This window comes from Colossoma macropomum, unplaced genomic scaffold (genome assembly GCF_904425465.1).
Source record: "Colossoma macropomum unplaced genomic scaffold, Colossoma_macropomum, whole genome shotgun sequence".
NCBI classification, from domain to species: Eukaryota; Metazoa; Chordata; class Actinopteri; order Characiformes; family Serrasalmidae; genus Colossoma; species Colossoma macropomum.
In genome coordinates, this window is record NW_023494808.1 from 10813657 (window position 1) to 10834758 (window position 21102).

Consider the following 21102-nt stretch of genomic DNA (forward strand, 5'->3'; position numbering starts at 1 on the left):
ATTAAATCATAGAGAAATTCTGAAATTTGTTGGAGCTCTTTTTTAACATTACGTCGCTCCTCAACCACAACTCCGCTCCTCTCTAGCTAGTTTATTCGTTCACAGATCCCACACATTAAACTAACCCCACTACTACCCAAACACATCCCCACACTACTGTAGTTTACATTAAGGATGGATTTCCCTGATTTTTGAGCATTTTTGCGTAATTCAGTTGTTGAGATGTAAAGAGAGTCAGTGGTGCTGATGGGAACCAGGGGAATGTACTGTACAAACGTACCAGTGAACCTACGCGTGTCTTTTCTCAGTTTTATATGTAATGTTGATGTTGGTAAATCCTTGAAGAATCTGGAAAAAAAAAAATTCTTCGAGCACTATTTTGCCTCAATGCGTCCTAAATGTATCCCTCCACCATGGATGGACTCTAAACATACATGTCAAGCAAAAAACGTAGAACAATTTCTTAGATATCAGGCAACATATTTGTGATCATTTCATATAATAACTTTCTGCAAGGGAGCTTTTAGAGACATTAAAGCGGAATTCCACCGATTTTACAAAACTTCAGCATAAATAAATGGTCAAGGTATAAACGGAGTCATTCAGAGTGGTTTTGCGTGAAATGCTGCGCTTTAGACAAACTTGCTGAGTCAGAATTGTTCACAGTGGTGGTGGTGGTGGTAGGAACCAGACGTCTGAAGAGTTTAATGCCTCTAAGAGCTCCCTCACAAAAGGTTATTACATGAAATGGTTATGAACGCACTGCATGATATCTGAGACATTGTTTTATGATAGTTATATAATATTGTTTTGGCCTGAAAAGTCTTTTGTTAATGTCTTTTCATGGCAGAGAGGGACATGCAGGGTGTGCGGCAAAATAGTCCCCAAAGAAAATGTATCTCTTAAGATCTACCACTGTTTTACCACCATCATCATTACATATAAAACTCAGAAGATGTAGGTTCACTGGTGGTTTTGGACAGTAAATAAAATGGCTATGTTTGTGTTGTAGACATGGTGACCCATCAGCACCACTGTAAAGACATCTGAGTCTCTGCAATGAACCATTTCACATCAAACCACTCTGAATGACTTTAACAACTTAACCATTTAATTGTGCAAAAAATCTTTAGCAACCTATGAAGTTCCCTCTTTTAAAGGGGCTATTAACTCATTTGCACATATTGAATATGTGGATTGATGATTGTTGGCCACATTTAGATTTGAGTAAAGATACCCTTAACCATAATTCAAACAGAGGTAAAAACTCATCTGCTCTTGTTTGTTTTTGCTATTGGATTTCCTGCTTGTGAATTTGCTGTATTTGTTGTTTCATATTTCATAAGCTACATTCAGAAGGTGGGGGTCATATGAGAGCTGTAACTGTCTTCTGTCCAGTCAAATAGATGGGTGATGTAATTTTAAACCCTTATAATAAAAGAAGCTGAACTCACAATGTTTTTGTCAACTGAAAATCGACCCATTTTTCCACAAATCTGGGCTATAAACTATAAACAGGTGGCGTCTCTTCAGTGATCTGCTCTGTAAACATTATTTTGATAAAATAATACACAGAGCGTCTGAGATTTTTGGCTTTCAGCAGTAAATTCTAGGTATATAGCAATATGTGTGATCATAAAACACACGTTCAGTTAATTTGAGGGGAGCTTTTACCAAAAAAAAAATAAAAATAAAAATGTACATTTATTTCATGCAGTTACTGAATAATTTGCCTCACGATTTGGTCATGAAAATTCAGATGGACAAACCAAAATATACCTTGGTCAATAAGAGGTTAAACACTTCACTAAGACGGCCTTCTGAAGGAATTGTCATTTGAATATAATAATAATAGTAATAATAATAATACATGACATTTGTGTAGCGCTTTTCTGGGACCCAAAGACGCTTACAGATTATAATTAGTGGCACAAGAAACAAACACATAACAACATATAACAGATGACGCAGCAGTGACAGAGATACGTATTGACAGCACAGATGACGAACTAACATGAGCTATGATAGTGTAGGATGGGGGGAAGACTGTATGCCAGACAGAACAGATGTGCTTTAAGGTTGGATCGAAATGAGGACAGAGAATTAGACAGCTGAATATGAGAAGGGAGAGAGTTCCAGAGGCACAGAGCTAGTCTGAAAATGCACGATGACCAAAGCTGTGGAGTTTAGAGGAGGGAATGGTGAGCAGACCAGCGCTAGAAGAACGGAGAGCTCGTAGGCTTGGAGAAGGTCAGAGAGATAGAAGGGAGCAAGATTGTTGAGAACTATATAAGTAAAAAGAAGGATCTTTAAATGAGTACGATAGTTTATGGGAGGCCAGTGGAGGTTTTGGAGAACAGTTGTAATGTGGTGATGTGACCGGGTGTAAATGAGGAGACGAGCAGCAGAGTTTTGAACCGTCTGGAGTTTATGAAGTGATGAGGAGCCGATGCCTGCAAGAAGAGAACTGCAGTAATTTAGATGGCTAGAAATGAAAGCATGAATGAGAGTTTGAGCAGCTGACTGGGAGAGAGATGGTCAGATTTTTGCTTTATTGCGTAAGTTTAACATAGGAGCTGACAGGAGAGTCGAGTTTGAGTGAGACATCGAGGATATATATAGGATATATAATGTGTAATGAGCTACTTGTTGCTCTTTTGTTGACGTTGGGCTTCGTGTGGCGACTGTTATCATCGCTTTGCTTCATGATGTGTTGTGCTACAGTCAATTCTGTCATATTTCAGCCTGGAGTCAGATCAGATTCTCTCTTATTTTCCTCTGATATCCAATCCTGCATCTTCTGCTGGGCATCTGCACTCGCCCTCCCACTCCCGTTAAAAACAGCCTGATGCTTGAGGGATTTGGAAAAAGCTTTTTAGCTGAGTCAGTAAATTGTGGGAGTCAGAAATTGTGACTCAGAGTCGCTCATTCGTTTTGAATGCAGCTCTGTTGGCATGTGAGGAACGTTGGTTTGTTTTCTTCATCTGCCTGATGCTCATTATGTGATCAGTGCTCCTGTAAATGCGTGTGGAGCAGAGCGCTCAGGTGTCCTAAAGTAGCCTCTCTGTGTTGTGTGTAGGTATCAGAGGCGGTCGTGAATTTTCTGTTTACAGTGCGTCTGTTCAAACACGTGGAGGGTGCGGCTGCTGGTCAGGTGCTGGCGAGGAGTTAAGAGCTTCTAGTTTAGGCAGGTGTGTTTGGTAGGAATCTCTTCAGTAAAAATATATTACACAATTTATACATTTTTAATGACGTATTCAAATTTACCTTTGCACTGAATCAGCAGCCATTTGCTGGTAGTTTGCATAATAATGCTTGTTTTAGGTTCTCGTACTGGTCTCGCTTACAGAAAGAATATACTGGACAAAATTATGGAAACACCATGTGAAAGACTTGTGCTCATCCTTGGCCACTTTATCAGAAATACCTGCCATATAGGTGCATAGTTACAGGCTGTAACCCATCTGCTGCACAGTTAATCAGCCCCCCTCTATCCCATCCGTCAATGGAAGGGGACCAGCGTAGGACCACCACTGTCCTGATATGATTTGGGCGGTGGTTCGTTCTCCTGCCTTGTTCGTCTCCTGTGTAGGTGTACAATCAGAGACTGTCAGTCATTCTCTGCCCCCATGTGTCAAACAAGGCCCGCGGGCCGAGTCAGCCCCGTGACACAGTCCTATTCGGCCCACAGAAATGATTGATTTTCTATTCTTATTAGCCTGTTTCACCCTGAGATGCACTGCAGTCCCCAGCATGCACTGCAACATAGTGTGCATTCTGACCCCTGTCCCCAACAACAAAAAACAGCGGTTACACCAAAAGAAAAGATAGGCAGTTCAAAAAAATAAAAAACTACTTAAATCAATTCGTTTTTATTTAGAATTATATAATTTAGAATTATATTATATAGAAATATTTTGCTGTTGCAGTTTTGGCATATTGTGAATAAACAATGGCCCGTTCGTATGGAGGACCAGATTTGCCAAAATCAAAAATAAATAAAATTAAAAATAAACGACTTAGTAAATTAATATATGAATTAGAATAGCAAAGAATAGTGATGATACATTTGAGAATAAATATACATAAATTTAATATATTAATAAATAAAACCTTACATAAATTACTATGTCTGCAATTGTTTATATGTCTATTTAGTAATTTCCCTTCTCACTAATTTTTGTATTTTTTTTTGTTGTCATTTTTATGTTTCTTTATTACAATTTTTTCCTTTTTTTAATTCATTTATTTCCATAACTATTAATTTATATATCTATGTATTTCTCTATTTATTTGTTTCTGCATTTCCTTGTCCTTCTGCTAAAAAGGGGCTGTCGATCTGTGATGTCACAGTGTCTTAATATCCCTATTGGTTGATCGATGTCAGATTCTGTAGATCGATTGTTCATGTCTTGCTCTCTCAGCGGTAACTAAGAACAACACAGGACAAAATAGCTGCTTACAGCAGCAGACAGTCAGAGATCAGAGAGTCTCGGCTGATCTGGCTGAAAATGCAGGTCTGGATTATTCACTCTTTCCTGTGGAGGCTGTGGGGACAGTTTGGTCCATTTAGCTGCTTCTGCTGATACAGAGGTCGACCTGTAGTGTTCAGAACTTTGGAGGAGGCGGTTCATCGTCTTTTTCTGCACAATTCAGATCAAACTCAGACATTCGGACGCCCTTCTCACACACTGCCTGTGGAGCCATCGAGAGTTATTTGTCGGCAGTTTGTCTGTCCGGGCAGTTCTTTATGGAGTGAAAGAGCAGTTTAATCAGCTCTCATCCTCCTGGGCTTGATTGCTAAGCCTGATCGTGAAAAACACGCCCCCTCATTATCATATGAACAAAGAAATACAGAATTAAATAAATGAATTAATGGAAAAAATATATATATAAAAATGGCATTAATAAAACAAAATAAATAATACAGGAATAAATAAATTGAGAAATATATTCAGAAACAGGAAATATGTGTATAATTACAATCAGAATAAGCAATATATACTTAATTTAGTTTTTTATTCATTAATGAATTTACTGAGCCATTTATTTTTTAATTTTATGTATTTTTCATTTGGGCTAATCTGGTCCTCCATACGTTCGGGTCATGGCAAAATATTAATTAAAAATGAAATAAAAACACAGCTGGCCCGGATTTTTTAAAATGGCCCTTTTATTGGTTGAGTTTGACACCCCTGCTGTTCTCAAACTGGGGGGGGCGCTGCTAAGGAAACATCTCAGAAGTTCCTTCTCTACTTAGTGTGTTTGAATTTTGTTAGCTTGTAAAATCTTCTTCGGCCGTACCGTATTGTTTACAAATGGTGGAGGTTATTAAATTTATTACTAAAATGAAATACCAACCAATGCCAGCTAATCACAGTTCACAGCCATACTGCCCCCACTTAATGACTATTCTGTCACAGAACAGGGTCAGTGTATGTTCAGGTCATCAATAGCTGCAGAGAAAGCCATCAAAATGGCCAAGGTTCTGGTAAGACATGGTCCTCGAGGGTTGAGGGGGAACGAGAAGGGGGCACAGTGGCACTTACTGTCCACAAAGGGAGTCTAAGTCTTAAGAACTGCTGCTCCAGCCCTTCATCAATGGTCAGTTTCAAGTCTTTTTAAAGGCCTGCTTGTTCCAGTAAAGTATTTTGGACGCTTCAAAGGATTTATTATGAATGGTTTGTTGTAGTTCAATGAAGTCTATTGTTATTGCTGCTCGAAGAAATGTGGTTATTTCAGAGGTCAGATGTAGAATATTTGTTTAGAAAGAAACATTTTGGAGCACTAAAGAAACTCTTGAGCTGTGTGTGTGTGTGTGTGTGTGTGTGTGTGTGTGTGTGTGTGTGTGTGTGTGTGTGTGTTTGTAAAGATACCCTGTCAAGGCCGTAGTCTCAAACCTCAAAGGGGAAAGTTTATGATCAACTCTAAGTTGGCTTGAAAAAGCCAGCTAATAATATTTGAAAGTTACAGCAACTGTAAACCGTTTTTATCTTAATTGATTTCATATAGTGCTGAGTGGTTGAGGGTGGTGGGTTATTTATGCGATTGGTTTCAGGTTTTTTTACGTTAAAGGGGTTATTTTCATTGTTTGGTTGTTACACAGTGCTGTGGTACTCAGGTTGTTGCAAGAGTGTTCCTTAATGGTTTCAGTGGTATTGTGGGTGGTTGCTGGGTTGTTGCTAAGAGGTTGCTATAGTGTTGCATGTGGTTTCTAGGGCTGTTGGTAGGCGGCTGCTAGATGGTTGATATGGTTTTAAGTTCTTAAACTGGTCTTAAGATGGTTGATATGGTGTTCCAGGTGGCTGCTCGGTTGTTCCTAAGCAGTTCTTGGTTAGTGTGGTGTTTTGGCTACATCATTAGCATTGTTAGCATTGTTTCTACAGTGTTACGAAGTGCTTGATAGTTGCTGTGGTATTTTAAAGAGTAACTACACCCTAAGACCTTTTGTCATTAACAGCTGAAATGCACCTCTCTGTAATAATAAAATATACCAGCCTTGCTTAAAGCGTGAACACATTTTTCAAAACTGTAAAATATCATTTTTATCATGGTCAGTTCCGCCTCTGCAGAACCCCTCTGGTTCAACACAGTATGCAAATCAGACAAACAACATGACTGCCACCTGATGACGCCCTGCTCGTGCCGCACTCATAAATATGAAAGCGTAGGAGCCCAGAGTGAGGAGATAGCCACACTCCCGCGCTGAGCTAAATACCCCCAGCACCACCGTACAAGACTGTGATATGCCAGATATCTGTACCAACTGTAAATAACCAATTAATCTGAGCTTAGTTTGTAATAAAGGTGTTGGACCGAGTAGGCGAGGAGTCTTGCAACTCTCCATAAATCTGCTGGTGTTGCATCCGATTCATGTTTCCCTTCACAAATCAAACTCTCAGGCGTGCGACTCACTGAACAGATATCAACGGCAAGCAACACTGGAACTGCGGAAAGCGAAACGGTTCAGGAAATGTTAACGTTAAATGGCCAACTGTTATCGACTGTGTCAGCCTTTCATTTATAAAGCCTTTCTCCAACTTTTTCTCTGCTTTCCGTAGTTCCAGTGCTGCTTGCTGTTGATTTCTGTTCAGTGAGTGCGGCGACCGAGAGTTCGGTTTATACAGGGGAAAGTGAATTTGAGTGGGAACTGAATCGGATGTAACACCGGTAAGTGCCATGAACAGCTTGCAGAACGTAAGGATTTAGGGCCACTGCAGCAAACCCTGACCAGTGATGCAGTCTGTGACCTTGACGTCAAACTGAATGAAACTTAGTGTTCAAAGAAATCCACTTTATTCATTCGGAATTCTGTGCATCTAAGAAATCAGGACTCCCCCTACAAATGGGGATGGTAGTGGAGGAAAATATTCAGTCTCAGTGGCAAAAGTGCTGTTTGATTCTGTCTCTCTCCATTTTCTGTCTCTCTCCATATTTTCTGGTAGCTAACTCTGTTAGCTATAAAAACACAGCAGCCCAGCCCACCCGGTTTCCCTTGCAGCCCCACCTCCAAACCCAAACATCACTGCAGTGCCCCTCTGAGTGTGCCCCTCCCATTTTTGAACATTTTTCAAAGTTGAGCCAGGGGTGGAGTTCGCTGAAAATAGTGGGGTGTAGTTACTCCAGAGCTGGTTTATGAGGAGCCTGGCCACTTCCTATTTCCCCCGTTATATCAAAAACAGGACTGCTAAACAGCAGAGGGCGCCCTGCGAGGGAGTCCTCAATGAATGGGGGTGAATGGAGCTCATTGGCTAAAAACGAAAAGTTAAAATAGTTTCTAATCACTCGCCCAGAACGATGTATTTCACTAAAAAAGCAAAGAAAACTCACCTATATATTTCCTTTCTTTCTGCAGCAAACGGGTTTTGGGCAGCAGAACACTGGCATTACTGCTACTGAGTGCTGATTGGTTGGTGAGCGGAGCAGCTCATTGGCTGTTCGCGCTCACAGACGTCATGAACGTACATGAGGCGCCGTTTTAAACTCCTATAACTCGAGTTTAAAAACTCTTAAAAATATAACAGCAGTGTTAAAATGTTTTATGCTGCTCTGTGTTCAGGAAATGATTGTATTCTTTTACATTAAAAATGTTTCAGCATTTATAAACTATGATTTTGCTCAAATGCTCCATATCAACCCATTCATTTTAGACTCGCTCGGGAGCGCCCTCTGGTGTTTGAGAAACACTGAAGACACTGCAGAGCGGCAATTCTCCTCTCTACAAGTTCTCTGGTTCTCTTTAAGTGTATTTCTTAATCTCTTAAACTGTATTTCTGTTTATTTCTAAATAAAAGTAAACAGTGGTCTGTAGTAATGAACCGTGGGCTACAGATGCAGCACGATAGAGGTTAAGTTGGAAAATGCTGGAGTAATGTTTTACAAAGCTGTACTGGTGGATGTTCCTCATTTTTGATGCCACAGGATTCAGCATATAAAGTTGGACAGTGAGCTGCTTCTTGATGAAAACTGTGTTCTTTGTTTCTGCCTTAGTGAGAAGGAGCTGTCTGCCCAGAGTATCATTGAAATGGAAGGAAACAAAACCACCATTACAAATGTGAAAGTAAGTCTGAGAACTTTATGGCTAACTGTGGAAAACGGCTGATAAAACCAGATAGCATCGTGGTGGAAAACCCTCACAGTGTAAATATGACAGGCTTTTATCCAAAATGTAATTTCCGCCTTTTTACTGTCTTTTTTTTCTATTCATTTGAACGTAATTCTGGTTGAAAAAGTTAAAAATGGTTGAAAACATTAAAAACAGAGCTAATAGTCAATAAAAGGTAATTACACCCCAGTTAGCAGCATTAACGTTAACTCATTCATTACCAACATCACATTAGCCTTTCTGGGTGAAATGTTCTTTTCTATTTGTCTGTTTAATAAAATTGTGCATTTGTTATAGTTAGTTATACTGATATAAGTCTGTGTAAAATGTAGTTGTTGTTTTGCCTTTTTTTTTGGTTGAATCAGTTAGCAAACAGTCAGTGAAAGCTAAAACCAGATAGCATTTTCTCATTCGCTAATCATTTAGTTAAAGTCAAATAATTATTATATTAACAATGGAAACTATGTAATTTAGATGATGAACCCACACAGTGTTTTTGTTTAATGTGAGCTTCTTATCTTTTATTAGCTTGTGACGTTTTGCTATTTTGGTTCAAATTTGACTGCTTCAACAAAAAATGCTAACATGGCTAACAGCCAGTGAAACTGCATTATCTGGTTCATTATCTGTATCTGTTGGCAACTTTCAAATCATTTGCTTGCTAAAGTTAAACAGATTTGTATTGTTTTCTTAATTTAAGGTCAGAAACCCTCATCGTGCCAGAGAAAAGTAGATGTTTCTGATCAGTGTCATCTTGTCTTTTCTCTTTTCGTCCACTCCAGATTCCTGACGGTGTGACTGGAGACTCCATGAGAGAAAGAACTAAAACGTTTACGTATGATTTTTCCTACGATTCGGGTGACCGCTCCAGCACGCGATTCGTCTCACAAGAGAAGGTGATGTTATGATGTCACTTCTGGATATGATTTCAGATTTGACTTTAAGCAGTTGACCAGTCTGTAAAGGTTTTCATATTAGCCCAGTAGTTGCCAGTATACAAAATGACTGTCCAGCTGGAAGTGAAATTTGTTTTCCTCCCTAACCTAAATATCGCTGTTGTCGGAAGAAAACCTTGTATCTCCAAAATGGTAACTTTACAGGAGAAGGAAAAAACTTACTTTACTTTTAATGTGAGTCAATGGAACCAGACTTTTTTCCAAGTCATTTTGGGTCGTTTCTTTTAGTCAATTTATAATGAAATTTACATACAATGTAAAGAACAACAGGCATTTTCAAATGACATCAAACTGAAAAACGGAGATACAGGGTTTTCTTCCGACAGCAGTGATATATAAGTTAAGACTTGTTTGGTTTGGTGTTCTTTAGTTATTTTTACTGGAGCTGTGAGGCCAATGTAGCTAACAATGAAGGGCGTTTATGCCTCCTCTGTTAGCACTGTGCTAACTGAACACTTAACCTTTTCAACTCCTTGAGACCACCGGTGGTTCCAAAACGGATTTCGTCATATTCTTCATAACTTTCATATTTCATAAGCTACATTCAGAAGGTGGGGGTCATATGAGAGCTGTAACTGTCTTCTTTCCAGTCAAATAGATGGGTGATGTAATTTTAAACCCTTATAATAAAAGAAGCGGAACTCACAATTTTTGTCTACTGAAAATCGACCCATTTTTCCACAAATCTGGGCTATAAACTATAAACAGATGGCGTCTCTTCAGTGATCTGCTCTGTAAAAATATTTTGATAAAATAATACATAGAGCGTCTGAGATTTTTGGCTTTCAGCAGTAAATTGTAAGCATATAGTAATATGTGTGATCATAAAACACATGTTCTGTTAATTTGAGGGGAGCTTTTACCAAAAAAAAAAAACACAAAAATGTACATTTATTTCATGCAGTTACTGAATAATTTGCCTTACGATTTGGTCATGAAAATTCAGATGGAAAAACCGAAACATACCAACGAGCATATGTGGCGCTACAAGTTCTGTTTTGTCTGTTAAAACCTATTAAATCTCAGAAAAGCAAAAAATCATGATGCATATTGTGTATCGTGATATTGCTCACCCCTGTCATGTCACTGTGGCAAAGACTGTTTTAACTGGGTGGTGGAGAATAATGAAAGAAATCAGAGTAATGTCTCTGGGATTAAATGCAAAATACCTGCTCTCATTTACTAAGCTACGTTCATAAAGGGATTCCTGGCAATGAATAAGCGTCAAAGAGGCTATGCAAGCTACCCACAGCTGTACAGGAAGGATGTGAAGAAAACGTTAAAACCATTTTGCACTTCTGCAAAACTCCCTTCTCTCTCAGCTGGTGTCTTTCAGCTTTTTCCCAGTTGAGTGGACAGAAGCTTTCTGATCAGCTGGTCGTTTGACACAGAGTTGGTGGCAGGATGGACAACCAGATTTCAGGGATAGCCAAACCTCTGCCACCCCTCTGGATGCACCTCTGATCACTTCCTTGCCTCAAACAATGCTGAGTTTTAAGTAATTTCTAATAGACTTGAATGGTTTCTGACACACACTGACAAACACAATTCAGTCTACAAGATGACAACTACTGTTTTTAGCTCTGCTAATGTACTTTCATTCATTTTACTTTGTCAAAGTGTGTAATAAAACAGGCACACAGTTGCCTTGATGCTAATTGGTTCACATAAGCTCCCATTTCTTGCTGCATTAACATCATTGCTCCATACATTTATATAGTGAATGCTGATGAATGAGTAAACTTCGGACATCAAATGTATCTTGGCTGATATTTTTGGGGTAAGAAGAAAATGATGTGAATTTCTGTTTTCGGCACACAAAACTGTTAAAGGCATTCCAAGTGCCAAATTTGGAGTGCCTGTTCTTATCAGCACCAGTGTGTGTCATTCACACTATTCTACTGTCTTTACCTCTGCATTTGCACTGTTCTACCATCTTCCTCCCACTATTCCCACTGTTCTACCATCTTCCTCCCACTATTCACATTCAACATTTTCCTTTGTTCACACTGTTCTAGTCTTTTCCTCCACATTTTATGCTGTTCTATAATCTTCTACCCCACATTCGGACATCAGGTGTGTCTTGTGTCTTGGCTGATATTTTTGGGGTAAGAAGAAAATCATGTGAATTTCTGTTTTTAGCACACAAAACTGTTAAAGGCATTCCAAGTGCCAAATTTGGAGTGCCTGTTCTTATCAGCGCCAGTATTTTTTTGGAATCGTTGGATATTTGCATATCGCTACTGTCGGAAGAAAACTCTCCATTTTTGTCGTTTTTCAGTTTTAACATGATTTGAATGTGCCTTGAGCTGCCCTTTACATTGTGTATACATTTCATGAAGAATGGACCAAGAGAAACAACTGAAACAACTTGGAAAAAAGTCTGGTTCCATTGACTTACATTAAAAGTAAAGCAGGTTTTTTCCTTCTCCTGTAAAGTTACTGTTTTGGGGATACAAGGCTTTCTCCCTACAACAGCAATATATATATATATATATATATGTATATATGTATGTATATATACATGCTCTATCTGGATGTCTTATGCTAAAATGACTAATCAAGTTGCACAGTATTAACCTATCAATGAACTGTCCCATTTTACAGAGTCACATGATACACAGATAGCACTCAAATATTAATATTAAATATTACATTTTTTTTTGTTTTTTTTTATTATTTTCAGTGATTTGCTGCCTGTTCATCAGAGATGGCTTGCTTCCCGCTGGTGTACTTTTATGGAGGAAATATTTGAGATTTTGGTTTCTAGGTCTGCAGTCTAAGCACGGGGTGTGTGTGAATGTTGTAATCAGCTTTGATGCCCAAATCTGCTTACCCTTTGGTCTCTTACTTTTTGGGTTGGTAAAGTGGAAATATTTCTGTCTTAGTGTGAATTTAGGACAGTGTTTCTCAGACCCACTACTAGAGCCAGTGCAGAGTTCAGCGCTTTCCCCACTACAGCCCACTACACATTCCACAGCAAGACCGATGGATGGTTTTAAGACCAGAGCAAAGTGAACCAGTGTTCTCCCAAAAAATGTCCTCCTCACATTCACATGGTTCTACGATCATCTCCTCCACATTCATACAATCTACAGATGTTCTACAATCTACGCCCCTCCATTCACCCTTCTACAGTGTTCACCCCTCCATTCTCTGTTCTACAATGTTCACCCCTCCATTCACTCTTCTACAATTTTCACTCCTCCATTCACTCTTCTACAATGTTCACCCCTCCATTCACTCTTCTACAATGTTCACCCCTCCATTCACTGTTCTACAATTTTCACTCCTCCATTCACTCTTCTACAATGTTCACCCCTCCATTCACTCTTCTACAATTTTCACTCCTCCATTCACTCTTCTACAATGTTCACCCCTCCATTCACTCTTCTACAATGTTCACCCCTCCATTCACTGTTCTACAATTTTCACCCCTCCATTCACTCTTCTACAATGTTCACCCCTCCATTCACTCTTCTACAATGTTCACCCCTCCATTCACTGTTCTACAATTTTCACCCCTCCATTCACTCTTCTACAATGTTCACCCCTCCATTCACTCTTCTACAATTTTCACTCCTTCATTCACCCTTCTACAGTGTTCACCCCTCCATTCACTCTTCTACAATTTTCACTCCTCCATTCACTCTTCTACAATTTTCACTCCTCCATTCACTCTTCTACAATTTTCACCCCTCCATTCACTCTTCTACAATGTTCACCCCTCCATTCACTGTTCTACAGTGTTCACCCCTCCATTCACTCTTCTACAGTCTTGCCTTCCACATTCACACTGTTCTATCTTTACCTCTGCATTTACACTGTTCTACAATCTTCTCCTCACTGCTAACAGTGTTCTAAGATTTTCTTCCCACATTCATGCTGTTCTACAATCTTCCTCCCACTATTCACACTGTTTTAGAACATTTTCCTTTGTTCACACTGTTCTGCAATCTTCTCCTCCACATTCACACTGTTCTACAGTCTTCTCCTTCACACTAATCTACAATCTTCTATCCCTCATTCACACTGTTCTACAGTCTTCTCCTTCACACTAATCTACAATCTTCTATCCCTCATTCACACTGTTCTACAGGCTTCTGTTCTGGAATGCTCTACCTCCATTCACGCTGTTCTTCAACCTCTTCCAGAATGTTCTCCCACGATTCATGCTGTTCTACGACCTTCTCCTCCACATTCACACTATTGTACAATCTTTTCCCCACCATTCATGCTATTCTCGATTGATTCATTCTCCGTTTTAAATGCTGTTGTTTGTGAATGATGGGACAGTGTGCTCTGGGTCTTAATCGGTGTGAGCTCTCTAGTTTTAGGACGTTGGACGCTGGCCATTGGCAGTCACAACTGTGAACACATTTACCTTTGACCGGCCATTCTGCATACAGTCCATACAGCAGTTTAGCCAGTCCTGACCATTCCCAATAGGAATGGAGTGGAAGGTGTGGCTAAAACGATTAAACGTTGTGCTGTTCCTGGCTGTTGGGAAGTAAATAGATCATTAAAGCTTTTCAAAACATAAAACACACACAAAAGAAGCTGCTGAAGTATTTTTTTTTCCAGTCTAAGCTTTACAGGTTCCTCCACATTTCAGCCTGGGCTGCTTTTTGAATGACGCATAAAAAGCACAATACAAGGTATCTATTCAAAACGGAGCTCATTTACATGCGTCAGTCTTAAAGGACAACAACAAAAGAATTAGGACTGTTTTTGGTGTAAGAGTGCTTTGGACATCTTTCGTCATCACATTAGTTCAATTTCTGCCTTAATCTGTTACCTATAATCCTGCTAATCAAGATATTCAGGATTATATTACTATTGTGTGTTAGATTAAGGCTGGAACTAACCCCAACCAGGTTAAGCAGGGTTGGATGTCCTAGATTTCAGCAATTTGTGGGTTGTTTTTAAGTCAGTGCTCAAAGTTCATTGGTCTTTACTTTGATATTTGTGTTTGTGTATGTTTTTCAGGTGTTTAAGGACCTGGGTTCAGATGTGCTGAAAGCAGCATTTGAGGGTTATAATGCCTGCATCTTCGCCTATGGTCAGACTGGCTCAGGGAAGTCTTATACCATGATGGGGAACCCTGTAAGACATGTGTTCAGTCCTTCTTTCTGGAGCTCTCCAAGCTCTTTTTTCTGAGCTTTTTTTAAAGAGCCAAAAACAACCTGATCCTTTTTTGTAAATGTGCGTACATATTCCTGAACCAGGGTAAATGGGTCACACAGTACTGTACAACAGTCTGAGAACTCCCTTTAATTTCCACTCAACACGGTCAGTAAATACAAGTTAGTCATATTTCAGTGTCAAAAGCAGGAAAACATATTTAACAGAAAAGTACACAGAATTCTCAAACTGAGTATAATCAAATTTCTCAGTATTTAATTTTCTCTGCTTTTGTGAACGTACTGCTGCTTTTACTCGTCCATCCTTTCAGTCTTAAATTATAGCTTTCCCCAAAGGAGTCACTGACATTGTTCCTCTTCAAAGCGACACTAACATTCAGACAAGCAACTACCTAAACTCAGCTCAGCTGCCTCACACATCTCTCTTTCTCTCTCTCTCTCTCTCTCTCTCTCTCTCTCTCTCTCTCTCTCTCTCTCTCTCTCTCTCTCTCTCTCTCTATCTCTCTCTCTCTAATGCCGGCCTTACACCAAACGACTTTTCAAGCGATTTCACTGTCAAAGACAAATTTCCAGTGTCGGAATAAAATCATGAGAGTCTTGCTAGAGTTGCGTCGCACTCGCATCATCTCAGTCATTTAGTCTGAGGTGGTCAGTCTTTTTCTCGTCTTGACGCTGCGACAAAATCAACCGTGTTTAATATTATTGTAAGTTTTAAGTCTTGGCTCATGCGAATAGTGACGTGCCAGGGTCGCTCTAACTGCTCCTGTGTGTGTATTTAAGGGAGACTTGGGGTTGATTCCTCGGATTTGTGAAGGTCTGTTCGCCCGTATATCCGGGATGACCCGCCGAGATGAAGCTTCTTTCCGAACAGAGGTCAGGTGAGTAACAGTAGGGTCAGAGCTCAAAGTTTAAAGGTTACCTGCAGCTTGTAAACACACAGCCCTGCTTGTTTTGCTGTCGGTTCATAAACAGTGTTTGATAGTTCTGTGCTGAAAGCTAAGCTAACTCTGTTGTTTTTGTTTGTGATGTTTGGTAGTTATTTGGAGATCTATAATGAGCGTGTGCGGGACCTGTTGAGGAGGAAGCTGGCCAAGACGTTTAATCTGCGAGTCAGAGAGCACCCCAAAGACGGCCCTTACGTAGAAGGTAAGAATCATTATAATATACACTGATGCCTGTGGTGACACTCCATTACCTGCCGGGCTTCCTTAAACTGGAGGAAACATGCTTTCTAGTCAGAAGCTACCATTGTTACTGGTATGGATTGGTAGATTCCTGTTGTGTATTGGTAGATTCTTGGTATGGATTGGTAGTTGTTGGTATGGTTTGGTAGTTTTGGCTTGTAGTTTTAACAAATTCCTGTTAAAATAATAAAACTGCTGCAGCTTAACCCTGTTAAGGAGCTTAAAGGCTGCTGCTACTTTAGCTATGCATTGTCTTTTTTTTGTTTCTAATAGCTAAGTGAATTGTAACGCACAGCTATTTTAAGCCAAGGTTGATGTCGCATGAAGTAAGCCATTCTATTTGTGGAAAGCTGCAGCACGGCTTTATCAATTTAACAAGCACGACAGCGGGAAGGAAGAAAGATCTACCTTTACAGAGAGTCAGACAGCGTATCAGAACTGATTCAGGATCTGGAATAATGTCACACATTAAAAGAAAACCGTCCAGAAGAAACAGATCGCAAGACAAATGTTCGGACAGTATGTTATTAGACTTTCAAATCGCCCGACTTCATGGTCATGATAGACAGAAGCTATATCTTCATTTGGCTCATGTCCATTTCTGGGTTTTCTGTCACTTGATGGTGGATCACTTTTTTGCCAGGCTACTTCACCATGGCAAATTATCCTGCTCACACAACCTTCTCCATGGCTGTTGAAGTTTGAACAGCTCTTTGCCCAATTAGGGCCGAGCTTCTGAGCAGTTGAGGACAGCCTTCTGATGGGGCTGGACCCCTCTGGACCTTTTTCAGGTCACTTTTTTTCTTTATGACATTTATGGCATCAGTCATGTGAAGAATATTGCTTTTCAAGAATGTAAAGCAGTTATTACTCCAGTGAGCACTAACAGAGTTATTAATGCTTGACTTTGTACATGTTTATGTTGTATTTTTTCCCTTATTTGAAATATTAACCACTGATGTTTTGTGCTGCTGCTTTTTCATAAACATCAGACTTTCATTCATGTGCATTATGATAAATCTTAGCTTCAGTATCTAAACCTGAGTTAACAGAGGAAGTTAGCAATCATAAAGGGAAGTTAACCACATTTGCATTTGTCATATTTTTGTGTGGTTTTCATAATCTTGAAATTTGCAAGTGTAATTAGCAGTGTTGATTTCTAAGGGGGGGATTACTCCCCAAGTCCAGCAGTTTTTTTTGTGAAATATGTTGAACCACAGTCATTATGTGGTTATGTGGGCCTAATTACTGTGAGTGCCTCAGTGAGAGGTAATTAGTGGAATGTGAGTCCTTGCTAATGTTTTAGAGCCAATCAGGTGTGTCATGAAGTAGAGTGGGTCTGAATAGCTTTTCTGATTGTAGTCATTTATGTGTTATTTGATAGTCTTGGCGTCGTCGCTGTTGTTCTAAAATGTCGAATAATACCTCTCAGACCTGTCGAAGCACCTGGTTCAGAACTACGCAGATGTGGAGGAGCTGATGGAGGCGGGAAACATCAACCGCACCACGGCCAGCACCGGCATGAATGACGCCAGCAGCCGCTCGCACGCCATCTTCACCATCAACTTCACACAGGTAACAGAGATCTGTAACGACTGTAGTGGTTTTTTGGGCAAATTAATAATGGTGACATTTTAGACTATCCATATACTTTCATTATACAGTCATATGCAAACGTTTGTGCGCCCCTGGTCAAATGATATTTTTAGTTGACTTTTTTAAGTTAAAATAAGGTAACATATCCTCTACAGAGACTTCTGCACGATTTAGCACACAATTACTATTTATTTACTGAATTTAACATAATTTTTATTTACCGAATTTAACATATTGGGGGAAAAAAAAGGACACATTTTATATTTAGTTTTTTTTTCCCCAATGTGTTAAACTCAGCAAATAATGAGAAACTGTGCACTAAAATTTTCTGGAAAAATGCCATATTTACGTTTGTTCCATGTAGAGAAAGTTTTAAATTATTTTTACTTAGGAAATCAACAAATGTAATTTGACCAGATGTGTACAGACGTCTGCATAGAGCTGTGGCAGGTTTCACAGCTGACTCATACAGGGAGCACATACTGGTTTACTGCTGTATGTTGGCCTCAGGTTCTTCCATCTTTAACCTCTTACTCACTTTGTATTTGCCTGTTCTGTTTTTTCTAGTCCAGTCTATTCTAGTCTAACGCATTGTATTCTGTGCATTCTGTTGTATTTTTATATTGAATATTGGAATCATATCATTATCTGCAAATAATTGTTTTAAAAAAATATTTTGAAATGAGACAGATGTTGAGATTTTATAACGCACAGCAGGACCCTTACCTACTGCTCTTACGTAAAAACGCTGGGATGGAGAATTTGACCGATAATTCAGTATTGAATGGAAAAATTGAATTCCCATATCAGAGCATCCCTAATTATGCTTAATTCTGTTCACATGCATTCTGTGCTGTTCACATTGAGTTTTATTCTATTAAAAACAGCTTAACTGGCGTGACTGTATAAAGTACAACGTTACATACAAAAGTCATAAACACACCCAACAAAGATACTGGCTGACAGAGTCAATAGTAGTAGCAGTGATGATAATCTGATCGTGTCCCTCTCTCAGCTCTGTTTCGTTCATTCTATTCAAGCTCAGTCTCCTCTCACTCTCTCCACCCTCAGGCCAAGTTTGATGCAGAGATGCCTTGCGAAACGGTCAGTAAGATCCACTTGGTGGATCTTGCGGGCAGCGAGAGAGCAGACGCTACAGGAGCCACGGGCGTCCGCCTCAAAGAGGGGGGCAACATCAACAAGAGCCTGGTTACCCTCGGCAACGTCATATCCGCCTTAGGTAAGGAGACGCTCGCTTAAGCATGGAAAATAAAATGTATACAGTTCTGTGCAAAGGTCAGAGACCACCCTTTAACTTATCTTTCAGCCTCAGGAAAAATGGAGAAAACATATTTAACTTACACAGAAGCAGCATTTAGTGTGTCCACTCTTTACCTTTATTACCCTGCAGGGATATTTTTCCACACCTCCAAAGTTCAGTCTTAACAGCTACACATCCTTTCAGACTCATAGTGCTGAGTGTCTCACAGTGGAAGGATGGACAGAAACTCCTGTGGATGTTTTCAGATCTGAATCCAGAGTGGAGCTTGATTTTCTCCTCTCTCTCAGAGATGAAAGCTTTAAGTGCTGTTTATCTGATGGGGGCAGTTTTGGTGTCCACCAGGTCTTCCAGGTGATTTTTAGGAGTCCAAATTTCTCTGTAGCTTTTAATCATTTTTAGAACTCCAGTTTGGAAACTCCTGTTTTTTTCTTTTATTTTCCTTTCACTTTCTCCTTCCTTATGCTTATGGATTATATTGCATCTAATCTCCTCATAAATATCTCCTGAAAAATGACTAACTTGTACATAATGGCCAGTTTAGTTTTAAAAAACTAAAGGGTGGTCTCTGTATGAAGTGTGGCATCGTCACTGTAAATTATCATTGAAAGAAAACATGCATATTATACATTATGAGAAGGCAAGATGTGTATGGTGATGATTAATTTTTTCAGTCATATAGGTATTTGTCTGAGTTGTTGGATGTCTCTCTCTCTCTCTCTCTCTCTCTCTCTCTCTCTCGCTCTCTCTCTCTCGCTCTCTAGCTGATATGTCTCAGATTGGAGGGAACAGTCAGTTGAAGAAGAAGCAGGTTTTTGTCCCGTACAGAGACTCTGTTCTAACGTGGCTCCTCAAAGACAGTCTGGGTGGAAACTCCAAAACCATCATGATCGCAAGTTAGTAGAAAATTCATTTTTGAATAGCCATTACGGTTATAGCCTCACACATCCTGTCCTAGAACCGCAACCGAAATTCATCTCTGCCTAACGTTCTGTAATAATGTTCGTCCTCTTATTCCCAAAGGAACCTGAGCTCTGTGTAAAAGAGAGAAGACAGAAATAATATAGCTATTTATATCTTCCGAATGGTAACTTACAATATACTATTTATACTATTTACTATTTATACTATTTACAATATACTATTTATATCTTCCAAATGGTAACTTACAATATACTATTTATACTATTTACTATTTATACTATTTACAATATACTATTTATATCTTCCAAATGGTAACTTACAATATACTATTTATACTATTTACTATTTATACTATTTACAATATACTATTTATATCTTCCAAATGGTAACATACAATAACAAAATTAAAAACTACAACCTTTCGTGAAGTTTATCAGGAGGCTTTATTTTCCTGCCCATTGGTCTGGCAAAATCTGTCATTTGAAATGATAACATTTGATATGATCACATGGCTGTTTAATGAAACTTGTTTCATGAAGTTGAAAAGCTTGCAACTGTTGCAGCTGAGTTTCAAGTGAGTTGCAGGATACTTTACATCATGCAACTCAAGTGCAATTTTGTTTCAAGCTGCTAAAGTTGCATGAAAGCTTCCCAGTCTAAAGCCAGTGTTTAATTTGTTGTCGGAGTTTCGGATGCCATTCAGCGTTAAGGATGCCATTCTAGAACTCTCAGCCAGCTTAGATTCTGTTATTGTCAAGCACAATTCTGCTTCTAGAATCTAAAAGTGAGACTCTAGAATTATTTTTTGTCATTAATATTTCAAACAGTGTAAAGCTGGTATTTTCAGGCATTTTCAAATGGTAAAAATATATATAATGAAAGCTTTTCTTAAGACGGCAGTGAAGTAGTAGTAGTAGTAGTAACAAAAAAAGGAAATTCTGATTAACTGTTTCCTCTGTTCCCTCAGCCATCTCTCCTGCAGACGTGAACTACGGAGAGACCCTCAGTACGCTACGCTATGCTAACCGTGCCAAAAACATCATCAACAAACCCACCATCAACGAGGACGCCAACGTGCGGCTGATCCGCGAGCTGAGGGCCGAGATCGCTCGCCTCAAAGCCCTGCTGGTTCAGGGAAACCAGGTCTGGAGCTTTCAGTTAGAGACGACATCATCAGCTTTTTCTTTCCTGAAAGTCAATAGCATTATTTCCATATTTATATGAAACTAGTTCATCTTTAGAAGCAATTCTGGGAAATATCTGGCTAGATTTGTTAAGAAGTTGGATCTGATTTGTTGATATTTTTTCTGCTGATATCCAGTCCAGCATTTTCTGCAGGTTTTAGTCAGATGCAGCTGCTGGGTATTGGATCATTGCCATCTCTACTTTTAATACTACTGTTCTATATCAATAA

The 21102-nt window shown here is 39.3% G+C and overlaps 1 protein-coding gene across 2 annotated transcripts in view; it reads left to right on the forward strand.

The window, feature by feature from the left end:
- kif16ba (kinesin family member 16Ba) overlaps window positions 1-21102 on the forward strand; it is a 56970-nt gene that overhangs the window by 927 nt on the left and 34941 nt on the right. For both annotated transcript variants that reach the window (XM_036557205.1, XM_036557207.1), the window contains exons 2-10: window positions 8491-8560; window positions 9388-9501; window positions 14551-14667; window positions 15486-15583; window positions 15742-15851; window positions 17322-17464; window positions 18557-18725; window positions 19529-19660; window positions 20656-20831. In XM_036557205.1, the coding sequence (XP_036413098.1) occupies window positions 8491-8560; window positions 9388-9501; window positions 14551-14667; window positions 15486-15583; window positions 15742-15851; window positions 17322-17464; window positions 18557-18725; window positions 19529-19660; window positions 20656-20831 (1129 nt within the window). The remainder of the gene's footprint in view (window positions 1-8490; window positions 8561-9387; window positions 9502-14550; window positions 14668-15485; window positions 15584-15741; window positions 15852-17321; window positions 17465-18556; window positions 18726-19528; window positions 19661-20655; window positions 20832-21102) is intronic.